We start from the raw sequence: 14,256 nt of genomic DNA, 5'->3' as shown, positions 1-14,256 counted from the left end.
TTTTATTAGCTTTTTTGGCGGTGGGCGGGGTGGGGGGGGGGCGGCGCGGTGGCCAGGCTGCTGTTACTGAGGATTGAACTCAGGGGCAACTCAACCACTGAGCCACACCCCCAGCCCTATTTCATATTTTAGAGACAGGGTCTTGCTGAGTTGCTTAGCGGCTTGCTTTTGTTGAGGCTGGTTTTGAACTCACACTCCAGCTGCCTCAGTCTCCTGAGCCACTGTAGACTTCTGTTTCACTTCACACTTTCACAAATCCTTGCTTCATGTGCTTTACATAAATAATGTAACCACTGGATTTAGCACAATATCATAGGTAACTGACAGTTTTTTTTTTTTTTTACGATACCGATGTGGGGTGTGGGGGGGTGTGGCAGGGAAACAGCGGGGATTGAACCCGGGGCCATTCTACCACTGAGCTACATCCCCAGTCCTTTTTATTTTTTGAGACAGGGTCTCCCTAAATTTGCCTAGGCTGACCTCAAAACCTGTGATCTTCCTGCCTCAGCCTCCCAGGTTACTGGGATTATAGGCTTGCGCCAGTACATCCAGCTAGATGTTTATGTGCTAGTGGAGACAAGAGCTTGTTTAAAGTGGACTCAAGAAAACAGAATGACAGAATTAGTACATAAAAACAGCTCTTCCTCAAGAAGTTCTACTGTGCAAGAAAAGAAAGTGGGATGCTGATGGGAAAATAAGGTTAAAGGAAAGTTCTAAGATAAAAACATTCTATTATTTTCCCCTTGCTAAAGATGATCATCTAAGAGCTGGATACTGAAACAAGAGAGATGGTAGGAGGCTTTTGCTGGAAGCAAAGACAGCCCATTCACAGCACCCTGGGAGAAGGCATCTCATGAACACAGAAGATTGCCCCTGGTTATCTACTGATTGCTTTTATTTTCTTGGTCCAATGGATAACAAAATTGTTTTACCTGATCAAACATAGGGACAGAAAAGTTGCATATTTGAAGAAAGAAGGTATAATGAGTTGTTCAAGAGAGCGAATGAACTAAGTATATACGGTACTGATGGCCAAATACTAACCGAGTTGCAGGCATTTGCACGTTCTATTTTAGAAAGACCCTTCAATTCAGTATCAAATACATTCATCTTCTCTACCAGGCAAGTGAGAGCAGTCTCCGTAGCTTCTCCAACTTTTTCGTACACACCTTTTGCCTGTAATGATTAAGAACACAGAAAGTGAAAAGGGAGAAGCAGCAAACAGGTAAATTTCTCTTTCGTATTCTGAACAGCAAACATTTGTCTCTAATGGAGTGCCCTGCCTTTGAGATAAAAAGCAAAGGATTTACCTTACTATATGATAAAAAAGTTTTTCTGTTGGCTAAATCAAGGACATATGTTTATCTATCTTAAGCAAAATCAATACACCAGGCTCTCAGGAAAAATTCTTTCTAACCTGGGTTTTATTCATTTACAATAACTGGTGTCAACAGCCAAGATCATCACACACACCACAATTCTTAGTCAAGGAACTGCAATACTCAATCCTAAGACTCTAGGAAAAGATGCTCAGCTTTTTTTTTGGCTGGTCATGCCTGACAAACAGGCTCTTGAATGGAAAGGGGAAATAAATAAAGCCTTCAAAAGGGAGGAAGGCTGGATTTTCATTCTACCCACCCACAAGGAAACTCCAGGTTCTAGTTTCTCACTAAGATTCTTACCTCATTATAATCCAAAGCAGAGTCATTACAAAGAGCACAAATTGTTGCTAATTCTACAAGACCATCATATTGATGACATTTCACTGGTTTATCATCTTTATGCCTAAAAAACAAGAAAATACTCTTGGATCAGTGTCATCTCTGCTGATACCCCTCCCCAAAATTAATAATGAAAAATAGAATTTCTGAGACCACAGACTTGAATGCATTCAAAAGAATTTGATGGCTCTTTGAAATGTGATGCTGAAGCTGGGCACAGGCCTGCAATCCTAGTAACTCAGGAGGCTGAGGCAGGAAGATAACAAGTTCAAAGCCAGTCACAGCAACTTAGTGAGACTATGTCTCAATATAAAAAGTGAAACTGTGGATGTGGCTCAGTGGCAAAGCATTCCTGGGTTTAATCCCCAATATTACCCTCACCCCAAAAGAATGCATCTCTGTATCTCTGTTAATGGGAAATCAGTAAAAGAAATTCTTTATCAATTAAACTCCACCACTGGTATCAATGAAGAATAAAAACCCCACTTGAAATTTTGAGCTTTTAAAGGGAGCTAAATAAAGATGAAAAAGATGACTGACTTATAACTTTTGTTGTCTTTCACCAAATGTTATATATTTTGTTTTTTGGAACACTGCCTTACACCACATTCAGAATGCCACCTCAGTTTTTTGTTTATTTTTTGTGGTGCTGGGGATTGAACTCAGCCCTAGTACATGCCAGGCAAGTGCTCTACCACTTAGTTATCCCCCCAGCCCTATCTTAGCAAACCAACACAAACACCACAGTGCCAAACAGATCCTGTATGTGAAAAGCAGGATGGGTCACTCACACTTCTCCAATGGGTGCATATGTTGATCCGGTTATGGTAAACTCATTGAGCGAACAACTATCACCTTCAACTCTGTCCAGAATGAACATCTATAAGGGTAAAAAGCATAACATTATTTAACAGATACAAAAAGTCCTGCTTAAAAAATTGATCTTTGGGGGGCTGGGTTGTGGCTCAGCAGTAGAGCGCTCGTCTTACATGCATGAGACCCTGGGTTCGATGCTCAGCACCACATAAAAAAATGAACGAGTGAAATAGAGGTATTGTGTCCAACTCAAAAAAAAAAAAAAAGATCTTTGGGGGCTGGGGTTGTGGCTCAGATGTAGGGTGCTCACCTAGCAAGTGCGAGGCCCTATGTTCAACCCTCAGCACCACATAAAAATAAATAAATAAATAAAGGTATTGTGTCCAACTACAACTAAAAAACAAAAAAAAATTGATCTTTGGCAGTTCAATGCAAAAACAAACAAACCAAAACCTTCTTATTTAATAATTTTAATCTACCTCATTCATCCCATCCCACTCTCACCTACCAGTCTGAGAAACAGCATCAATGAGATGCTAAATCATTAATTTGCAGCGGTGGTAACAGATACAGACGACAGACAAAAACCTAAGATAAAGACTATGGGTCAGCAAAAGGTCAATTCTACCGACTTGGGTTTTTCTTTAGAATGCTCAGAATTCCAAATTTCAACTGGCTGACTGAGAAAGTAATATTAGGTAGTCTGTATTTAGAGCAAAGCATAAAAGCTTGGAAAGAATAAACTCACATTTCAAGAGTTGCATAAACATTCCCTGAGTAAAATAAGACAAAGTGCTTCTCTGTACCTTCCCACTCACTTTATTATGGTAATAGCTCATTTTCTATGAAGGTATATAACTAGATGTATACAGTAAGGAGCCAACAGGGCTGAATGAACTGTGTCCTCTTGACAATACAGATGGAGGCTGGCTCAAGCAAAGCACTGCTCCCCCTCCCCCGTTCCCCCAATGCTCAGCATGCATACTAGGCAAGTGCTGCACAACAGAGCTCCACTCAAGGGCCAGAAAATTCTTAATATTACGGAGGAATCAAGTGACGTCAGCTACTTTCTTACATAAATTTTTTTCTTGGTTTGCTTCCAAAATATAATTCAGAAGCCCAATTTACAAGAATAAGATTTAGACTTGTAGTTTCATTACAAACTGAAACCATAAACCTTTCTAAAAAACAAACTCCCACAAACTCCAAAGAAACAAAAACACATCTCAACTATACAAAAAAGAAAAAAGATTGGTTTTTCTGAGCTGTATTCCTAGTGACACAAGAGGTTGAGGAAGAAGGATTTCAAGTTTAAGGCTTAGTTAATCCCCCTTTTTTTTTTTTTTTAAGTGGTGCTTGGGGATTGAACCTAGGACCTTGTGCATGCAAAGCAAGCACTCTATCAACTGAGCTATATCCCCAGCCCTAAACTCTGTCTTAAAATAAAAAGGGTTGGGGATGTAGCTTTGTGGAAAACACCCGTGGGTTCAATCCCCAGAACTAAAAAAGAAAGAAGATTCACATTTAATGATAAAAAAATCAGCTAATTTTTAAAATAACTTATTTTGTCCCACAAGATTTACTTCTTATACAGCAGATACTTTTAAATTCCAAAGGCAGACTCAGAAATAAAACATCACTGAAACGGAACTAAAAAGCTATGAGTAAGAAAGACATCACAAGGTGATTTAAAAATAAAATTTTTAAAAAATCCACACATAAAATGGAATTCAAAACAGTGATAACTCTAGAGCAAAGATTCTAGTTCAAATAATTTGTCACGAGTTTATAACTACTCTGTCAAAAAGATTTATAACAAGGTCAGGCATAGCATGCTGTCCCAACTCCTGCCATATTTTTTCGAACACACAGACCATCTAATAAACAAAGTTTGTCAAAAATACTTTAACAGCATCAACCCCCAACTCTATTAAAAAAATTGTTTTCCCCAATGATATTTGGCATTTTATATACCCAATTACTAAGTGGGCCAGGTTTAATTAACCCATTTTTCCTACAAGAAAATTCAACTTTGCCTTTTATTATAAAAGTTGGGTCACTCTCAGACCTGTCACTTAACTTCTCAGCCTTAGTTTTCTACTTTCTCGAGCAGGACTGTCAAACATTTAAATAATGTCACATATGAAAACAAATTAACTGCACTAAATAGAAATCAAAACAATGGGGCATCATTACTACATACTATGTTTTTTTTTTTGTTGTTGTTTTCCTTTTTATGGTGCTGGGGATGGAACCCAGGGCCTTGCGCATGCAAGGCAAGCACTCTACCAACTGATATATCCCCAGCCCTCATGCTATTTCCTAATGATACTCCATTTGAAATTCCACTTGGCATGCCTGCAATACCAACAACTCAGAAGGCTGAGGAAGGAGGATCCAAGTTCAATGCCTGCCTCAGGTACTTAAAGCAAGTTAGTAAGACCCTGTCTCAAAATTTTTTTTTTTTTTAAATCTTATTTTTTTTTTTTGGTGGGGTTCTTTTTTTTGTCTTTTTTGGAACTGGGGGTCGAACCCAGGGCTTTGCGAATGCAAGGCAGACGCTTTGCCACTGAGCTACATCCCAGCCCTCAAATTTTTTTTGAAAGGGATAAGGCGGGCTCGGTCGGGCTCGGTGACGCAAGCCTGTAATTCCAGTAGTTCGCGAGGCTGAGGCACGAGGATCTGAGTTCAAAGCAAGCCTCAGCAAAAGCAAGGCGCTAAGTAAGACCCTGTCTCTAAATAAAATACAAAATGGGCTGGGGATGTGGCTCAGTGGTTGAGTGCCCCTGAGATCAATCCCTGGTACCCCCCCAATAAATAAATAAGTAAATAAAATTAAAAAAGGGGTTAGGGACGTAGCTGTAGGGTGTATTGGGTGGAGGGAAGTGAAATTCCTTGGATTTATAACAGAGTATAATATATTCTAGAAGACACTCAAAATTCTAATCCACACCACCTAACTTTAGAAATGTGCTTGGGCATTCAGACTGTGACCAAGTAAACCATTTAGGATCTGCAGGGTGGAATTGTCTTAAGTCAAGGGTAGTTACATAACACCTCTGCAAACGTTGTGCAGAATACAAACTCTACATCAGGTTTCTGCTGGGAGGCAGAACACAACTCAGAAAAGACAGCCCTTTCCCTCTACTGTAAATAAAAAACAATCTGAAGAAGAATAAAAGAAGATAAGAGCAACAACAATAATAACAATAAACTAGGAAACAGAACAATTTCATTACATTAATTCAAATAAATTCATATACATTAGTTTCTTTCATGGATGTAACAACTATTCTGAGGAATTAAAACTTCAGGGGCTAAATTTATTTGGGGGAAACGAAATTATAAATACAATTTCCATTTCTTTGTTTCAAACAACTAGTATAACAAAACTAGCTTCTGACTAATTCTCCAACCTTTCAGTTCTAAGAAAAATGAACTAACTACACCAATCTACCGCCCCAGAGAGAACCAAGGAAAACTTAGAAGCTCTTTAAGAATCTGACCTCAATTCTAAACCTGGGTTTGGACCTCTCAAGATTGGGGGTTGGGGGTGGGACCATATCTAAAATTCACAAGGAATTCAAAATTGGCAAGATAAACATTCATAGGGCTTGATGTTAAACACACACACACACACACACACACACACACAAGCAAGCCCATGTATATATGTTTCTTTCCCTTAAACTCAGAGATAAGGTCAAGAGGACAACTCTTATCTTTCAATGTCATACAAAGGCATTATGTAACAAGTCCATTCAAGTGCAGATTTGTATCCTATAAACGGTAATGTGATTTTACTTCCCTATAACACTAACCAATTCTGCAATCAAGCCTAGCAATCCATAATATTTTGTTTACTTTCTTAATTTCCTTCTTACAGCCAATTTTACAGATTTCCTGCTTATTAATTAGCCCAATAAAAACTTTTAACATGCGTACAGTCTACATTTGTATGGGTCATGTGTACCTTTAGCAAAATACTCATACCAAGTTGTTTTATTTCTTCAATAAGGGCATGTTTAAATGGTTTCTTATCTTACCCTGAATGATGATCAAACAATATAAGAAAGGAAGGATATGCCTACGAAATGAAGCAAGTCATAAAACAATTATTTACTGCTCAGGAAGAAAGCATGCTTTATTTAATGTTTTACGGAAACAGCCATTAGGACTTCAGGTAGGAGGTTAACTAATAGCTTCCTCTATATATCTGTTAATATTCAGATGCCAAGAGGCAGAGGATGGGAAATCAAAAAGTCTCCATTATCTCCATAAAAGTTAGCAGCTACTTAGACATCCCATATTTCATAAGACAGTTTCATTTCCTCCCAAGTATTTACAGATTGGGCTTAGACCTTCCACACAACCCACAGAATGGTAGAAATCAGAAAGCAAAGGTTCTGATGGCATGAGGTATATTGTCAGGATGAGCACAGAACCACTATAGGAAAGAGTCTTAAAGGACACCCTTACCCTGCAGACTGACATCTGGTTTGTTGTAAGTGTGCCAGTCTTGTCTGAGCAGATAACAGAAGTACAACCAAGAGTTTCCACAGAAGGGAGGCTTCGGACAATGGCATTCTTCTTTGCCATTCTGCGAGTTCCAAGAGCCAGGCAGGTGGTGATGACAGCAGGCAGACCTTCAGGGATGGCTGCAACAGCCAGGGCCACTGCAATCTTAAAGTAGTAGATAGCACCTCTGATCCAGGAGCCACCGTGAACTGGGTCATTAAAGTGCCCAATATTTATGATCCAGACTGCAATGCAAATAAGGGAAATGACTTTGGAAAGCTGTTCCCCAAACTCATCCAGTTTCTGCTGAAGGGGTGTTCTCTCCTGTTCTGTTGCAACCATTTCATCCCGGATTTTGCCGATTTCAGTGTTGACTCCAGTTGCCACCACCACTCCCATGGCTTTCCCAGCAGCAATGTTTGTACCCTAGGGAGAAGTAGAGAACTGGTCACATTCCAAATTAAATACTGATCAGTTAACCTAGACCCTGGATTTTGACCATGACCCCCAGATTCTCTCACCATGTTCTACTAGGCCTTCTCAACTGTGAGTGAGCAATGCCTCTTGAAGGCACCAAGGTACTTGCCCAAACCTGGCCTGGATTCCAGGCAGTGCCTACTTAACCCAGAGCAGCAATGTGCTGACCCACTGGATCTCTGTTCACAAGATGCAGCCTAGTTTGCAGGCCTTTGGCTTGGCAGCACTCCAACCATTCCGTGTTCCCAGGTTCTCAAACTCCACAACTCTTAACTCTATGCTTTCTTCATTTCCAGCTCCAACAGCTCAGACTCTCCTACTTTTGTCAGCTATGATAAGAAGGGCAACCAGCCCCACAGGCTATCTGGAGGAGCTGTACTTAAGCACCAGAATTCAAAAGTCAACAAATTCAAGTGTCAGTGTCCTCTCCCTATTTCACTTTAATTCCTAGCATTGAAATGATATGGCTTACTTTGACTATAATTCATTATTTTTACTTACATTGGCTAAACTCTTATTAACACATAAAATTCCATCATTTGAAATATCACTCTAGATTCCACAACCAAAATTCCCGCATTTCTATGGTATTTAAGAATTAAATAGTACAATTAACATTCACCTACCTGTCACCTAGACTGAAAGGTTTGCCTGTTTGTACTTTCTGCAAACACACACCTTTTCTTTGTGAGCCAGAAAGAACAGCAGCAGCAACAGCACCTACACCATTCTGAAAACACTCTCTGCAGGCTAAGGCTTCTCCAAACAAACCTATTTTTTCAATGATGTTTATAGAATTTCACCATGTTTGACCTAATCTTTTTTTTCTTCCCTCAAAACTTGCCAATCAAAACAAAAGACAGCATTCCACAACTGGGTTATCGTTGGATTTTTTTTTGGTGATAGATTGAAGTCAGGGCCTCTCACATGCAAAGCATGTGCTCTACCACTGACTACACCCAGAGCACTATTATTGATGTTTTATGACAGCTGAGACTAACCATAAGAGTGTAATTATCCTTTGGAATAATACCCAATATTTTCTAAAGCCGTTGAAGGCAGCCAGTGAAAAACAACATCCATGGATCTTTAAAAGTCCAGGTATGTCTCCAGGTAAAAATATATTTGAGCCAGATGTTGTGGTGCATACCTATAATCCCAGCAGCTAGGGAAGCTGAGGCAGGAGACTGTAAGTTGGAGGCCAGCCTGGACAGTTTAGTGAGGCCCTAAGCAACTCAATGAGACCCTGTGTCAAAGGAAAAATGGCTAGGGATGTGGCTCAGTGACTCAATCCCCAGTACATAAAATAAAATAAAATAAAATAAAAAACAGAGGGAAAAGATGTAGCTCAGTGGCACAGTGGGTGCTCAGCATGTGTGAGGCCATGGTTTCAATCTGCAGCACCACCAACTCTCCCCACCTCCCCGGAGGAATATGATAGGGTACTCACAGAAAACAGCATATTCTTTTTATCTTGGTTGACAGCCCGTGGGTCAGGGACAGGGTCGGTGTGCTTAATAACTGAAACAGACTCACCTAAGCAGGTTGTGAGACAGAAGATACAGTTAGATCTGGCACCCCCAGAACCCGGGAACCCTCATCCATGCCAACCCATTACCATTTTAGGGATATTATCAACTTGGGAAAAAGAACATAAGGTCCAATCCACTAAAAAGGGGCAAACTACGATAATTTAGAAATGGAAATTCCAGAATAAAGAATGTGAAGATAAAGTAATTTTAATTTCAAAATAAATGAGCTAAATTTTGAAATAAAATCCCAATCATATTTATTTTCTGGAATAACTAGTGGAATTAATTTACTACCCTATACACTATTATGAATCTGACAAAGATATGGTTCCTCATTTGGCCTAATCCTATAGTATTACAGATTATTTAACAAGACACTCTGAAGCATTTTAAAACAGCAACTGTTAAGGGAGACCCACCCTGAGAATTTCATGCCTTCAACCCAATCATTTCCTTAACATTTTATGGCTTAAATGGCTTGCAGCTTGTTGCTGCTAATGGGAGTTTAGATAAGCTATTCATGTAACAAAACAATTAAAATTAGGAGCCTAGGTTACTCATTCATGGTATCTATGACATTAGTTGCTTTTAAAAACTGATAATCAGATAACTCTTGGTAGCCTTTAGATTTTATATTTACTAGCTATTTAATTCAGGTTAGCATTGTTTTCAGAGTTAATCTTCTGACAACCTTACTTCCAGTTAATTGGAACCCTCCACCCTAAATTGTGCCTTTATCACACAAAGAAAGGAAAATGTTAAAAAAAAAAAAAAAAAATCACAAACCTAGGAATGCAAACTCCAGGTAGCTAAATAGTTGCCTTTTTTGGCTCACAGTTATTAATTGTACCTTTGCTTATTGCAAAGTATGTAGATGCAAGATTAGTACTCCTCCAACGGGAAAAAACATCTCAGCACTGAATCAGTCACTTTCCACAAAATAGGGAAACTTCAAAATCTCAGATTATTACTCTCAATTAATGAGGAATTTGTAACCTTTTTTTAAAAAGTAAAACTGATTTTATTTTAAAACCAAAACTTTTTTTTTTTTTTTTTAAATAGCCGGGCACACCTGTAATCCCGAAGCTCAGAAGGCTGAGACAGGAGGATGGAGAGTTCAAAACCAGCCTGAGTAACAGCGAGGTGCTAAGCAACTGTGAAATCCTGTCTCTAAATAAAATACAAAATAGGGCTGGGGATGTGGCTCAGTGGTCAAATGCCCCTGAGTTCAATCCCTGGTCCCCCAGCAACCCCCGCAAAAAAAAAAAAAAAAAAAAAAAAAAAGTCAAAGCCCTAAGAAAACAAATATCGAAGAAGAGAGAATTAGGGTGAAATATCATAAGGGACAGTGGGCAAGAGCTAACTCTATTAGCATGGGAAATGAGAGGATTGAGCAATGTCAGTGACTTTCCAATATGCTAATACTTACCAGTGAGAATCGACTGGTCAACTCTCAAAGTTGTCGATTTGATGGAAGTCAATCTTATATCAGCAGGAACTTTGTCACCAACTAAGGGAAGGAAGAGATAAAGTGAGCAAGTTTTGCCACAGTTATAATTATAACCATATTATAATTTTACTTCAAATCAAACATAATTCTTGAAGAAAATAGTCTATATACAGTACAAAATACAAAAGTCATTAAAACAATCAAATGATCAACCTATCTCAAGTTCATAAAAACCGTGATAGTAGCACTCTGAGGCTGTGGCAGAGTGCTAAGGCCAGCCTGGGCAACTTAGCAAGACCCTGTCTTAAAATAAATAAGGGCTGGGGATGCAGCTTAGTGGTAGAATATTCCTAGATGAGGATCGCAAGTTCACAGAAACTTGAGAGGAGCTAAGGAACTCAGTAAGACCTAGTTCCCCACCCCACCCCCAATCAATCAATTTATCTCCAGTTAAAAAAAAAAAAAAAAAAGTTTGGCTACATACATGCTCATATAGGCTACCAAGCTTTCACTGTGTAATATAAGTAAGGTATTTTCTTAGGCTTCCTATATCTTGTGATTCAGTTCATCAGAACAGTTACATTATTATGAACAGGAAACAGATGGTTTTCCAAAAAGATGCTCAATAAACCTCACATAAGATAATTCAAAAATAAATCTGGAGCCGGGCACGGTGGTGCATGCCTATAATTCTAGCAGCTTGGGAAGCTGAGGCAGGAGGATTGTGAGTTCAAAGCCAGCCTCTGCAAAGGTGAAGCACTAGGCAACTCAGCAAGACCCTGTCTCTAAATAGAACACAAAATAGGGCTGGGGATGTAACTCAGTGGTGGAGTGTCCCTGAGTTCAATCCTCAGTACAAAAAAAAAAAAGTACAGGGCTGGGGCTGTAGCTCAGCAGTAGAGAGCTTGCCTAACATGTGTGAAGCACTGGGTTCAATCCTTAGCACCACATAAATATAAACAAATAAAATAAAGGCATCCTATCCATCTACAACTACAAAAAAAATTTTTTTAAAAATCTGTACAGACACTACTTTTTAACTATGAATCTAATAAACAAAAACTGTTAATGTGGGAAACATTCATGTAATATCAACAGGCACATCTGGTATTTACAACTCCCTTCCAGACTTTGTGATCACCCTGTATGTGTGCTACTGGTCAAAGAGGAAGGCTGCAAAATTTGGCAGGCAAACTGGCAATATATATCCAAACTGCAAAGCACAACATTTTTACCCCATAACTCCATCCCTCTCCCATACCGGGGATTAAACCCAGGTGAAGCCACCAGAGCCATATCCCCAGTCCTTTTTTCTATTTCGAGACAGGGTAGTCCTCCTCTTTAGCTTCCTGAGTGGCTGGGATTATAGGCATGCATTACCATACCCCTTTTACCCCAGTTCTCCTACAGGAATTTACCCTATTGACACTGCTCACAGAGCACATGTTTAATTCACAGCAGTCTTTTGGTAATAGACTCTGCTAACAATAATGTGAAAACTTCCTCTAAGACACACTGCACACTGAGTATATTTTAGATGTGAGTGATGTATATGGGGCTGCCAGTGGCATAAGAAAATACCTCTGGGAAGGTGTTGACAAACTGGAAACACTGGGGCATGGGTGGAAGGAGACTTTCTCACCTTATTTGCTCTGGTACCTTTTGAAAAGTGTATTATCACAAATTAATAAAACTTTTGCATAACTTGAAAAAGATCTTTTAGTCAACTGAACTTTCTTTCCTGGGCTGAAGAATTCCTTTAATAACTCTTTAAAGGGACCATATCTTAATCCCTGGAGGTTGGAGCATCTCAAGTTCCAGGCCAACTTCAGCAACTGGGCAAGATTCTCTCTCAAAATAAAAAATAAGGGCTGGGATGCAGCCTGGGTTCCATCCCTAGCATGTTGGCGGAGGTGGGTAGTGGAATGTAGGGGGCTGGGAGTGCAGCTCAGTGGTAGAGTGGCACAGGCCCTAGGTACTAGGATTCCACCCCTAGTACCATCATCCCAGAAGTGTAAAACAGCTTTCCATGACTTTCTGAAACCAGCATGGTTTTATAAGTATTAATGTAAAAACCAAAAATTAAAATTTCATTTGTAATTCTAGGGAGATTTATTCTAAAGTCAAAACTTCATTTTTCTAGACTTATTCTATATATTGAATTATTATTGTCACTGGTTATATGTAACGTAGCAAAATAGTCATCCTGTTTAAGAAATAAATTTTGAAGAGAAAAAAGGTAAACACTGGACTTGTTAAATCTACAATTTAGTTTCAAATTTACACTTCAGAGTTTTTAAGAATATGATTTGCTTTTTTACCTTTAGTGCATGAAACAACCTTGCAGTAGGCAATGTGATCGCAAAATGGCACAGAAAGAGTAATACATAATCTCAAGAGGCAAAGATCATCCTAGCATTTGACTGCAGGGGACACATACGTTGAGGTGAAATTCCTGCTGGAAATGCTTATGCAATGAAGAGCAATATTCCAAATGAATAAACCAGAACCTTTCATTTTAGAAAATTTAAAATTCTGTGCATGCTATGATGAAGGGTACACATCTAATGGATAAAGAAATAGCTAGCACAGATGAGGTCCTGGGTTCCATGCCCAGCACCAAAACAAAGCAATTGACACAGGAGAAACTGTGCTCTTCTCAAGCCAAAAAAAATTCCACATATAATCCTTAGTTCAGGCTCTCATATACATGACACAATTTTTTTTAAAAAAAATCTTAATATTTATTTTTTAGTATTTGGCGGACACAACATCTTTGTTTGTATGTGGTGCTGAGGATCGAACCCGGGCCGCACGCATGCCAGGTGAGCGCGCTACCGCTTGAGCCACATCCCCAGCCCCATGACACAATTTTTAATGTACTTTTTTAAAATTATTTTTTGGTGGATACAATATATTTTTAGGTGGTGCTGAGGATTGAACCCAGTGCACCTCATGCATGCTAGGCGAGCACTCTACCACTGAGCCTCAACCCCAGCCCCTGACTCATTTAAGACCAGCAAAGCTAGTATGCAAATTAGGGGCCAACTATAAAAGGATGCAAAAGCAAATGCTGGGCTTGTTTTGCTGAATTTCAGTATAAGAGCAGAGTTGTGGTTTTTTTTTTTTTTTTTTTGTGTGTGTGTGTGTGTGTTGCTAAGGATTGAATCCAAGGCCTAGTGCATGCAAGGCAAGCACTCTACCAACTGAGCTGTGTCCCTACCCCTAAGAGCAGAGGTTTAGACAAACAGAAAACATTTTTTTTTTTTGAGGCAATAAATACCAAAGTTAATTTCCAGGGTAATACATATAGTCATATTATCTATTAGGGTGGGACCAATACCACATTTGCTGCATGAAAAATACTTATATTGATGTTATAAATTAACCATCTAGTCTTCCTCTAAAGGTTGGGTTAAATATATAAACAGTGTCTTTCTTTGCTGTATACAAAGTTATATTGTACACATTTAACTTTGACCCAATATTGAGAAATGAATGCCTCAAATGTTAAAAGAACAGACAATGGGGAAAACCCTTAAAAATTGCCTTCAATTCTTCTCAACCTTTTTTCCATCTCACAACTGCCTTCTAATTAGAATGGCAATTAAGACGGGCATGGCAAGGGCCTGTAATCCCAGCTATTTAGGAGGCTGAAGTAGGGCTAAAGTTCCAGACTAGCCTAAGCAATTTAGGAAAACCCTGACTCAAAAAAAAAAAAAAAAAAAAAAAAAAAAAAAAA

The 14,256-nt window shown here is 39.0% G+C and overlaps 1 protein-coding gene across 2 annotated transcripts in view; it reads right to left on the bottom strand.

Annotated features, from left to right (window-relative positions):
* Atp2a2 (ATPase sarcoplasmic/endoplasmic reticulum Ca2+ transporting 2) overlaps nucleotides 1-14,256 on the bottom strand; it is a 56,702-nt gene that overhangs the window by 16,218 nt on the left and 26,228 nt on the right. For both annotated transcript variants that reach the window (XR_007341383.1, XM_015502495.1), the window contains exons 6-11: nucleotides 10,494-10,574; nucleotides 8,983-9,068; nucleotides 7,017-7,481; nucleotides 2,513-2,601; nucleotides 1,683-1,785; nucleotides 1,045-1,176 (exon numbers count right to left, since the gene is read on the bottom strand). Coding sequence is in view for 1 of the 2 variants with exons in the window: in XM_015502495.1 (XP_015357981.1) it covers nucleotides 1,045-1,176; nucleotides 1,683-1,785; nucleotides 2,513-2,601; nucleotides 7,017-7,481; nucleotides 8,983-9,068; nucleotides 10,494-10,574 (956 nt within the window). In the remaining variant the exon portion in view is untranslated. The remainder of the gene's footprint in view (nucleotides 1-1,044; nucleotides 1,177-1,682; nucleotides 1,786-2,512; nucleotides 2,602-7,016; nucleotides 7,482-8,982; nucleotides 9,069-10,493; nucleotides 10,575-14,256) is intronic.

The sequence above is a fragment of the Marmota marmota genome, unplaced genomic scaffold (genome assembly GCF_001458135.2).
Source record: "Marmota marmota marmota unplaced genomic scaffold, marMar, whole genome shotgun sequence".
NCBI classification, from domain to species: Eukaryota; Metazoa; Chordata; class Mammalia; order Rodentia; family Sciuridae; genus Marmota; species Marmota marmota.
This window is presented reverse-complemented; position numbering and strand designations above follow the sequence as displayed.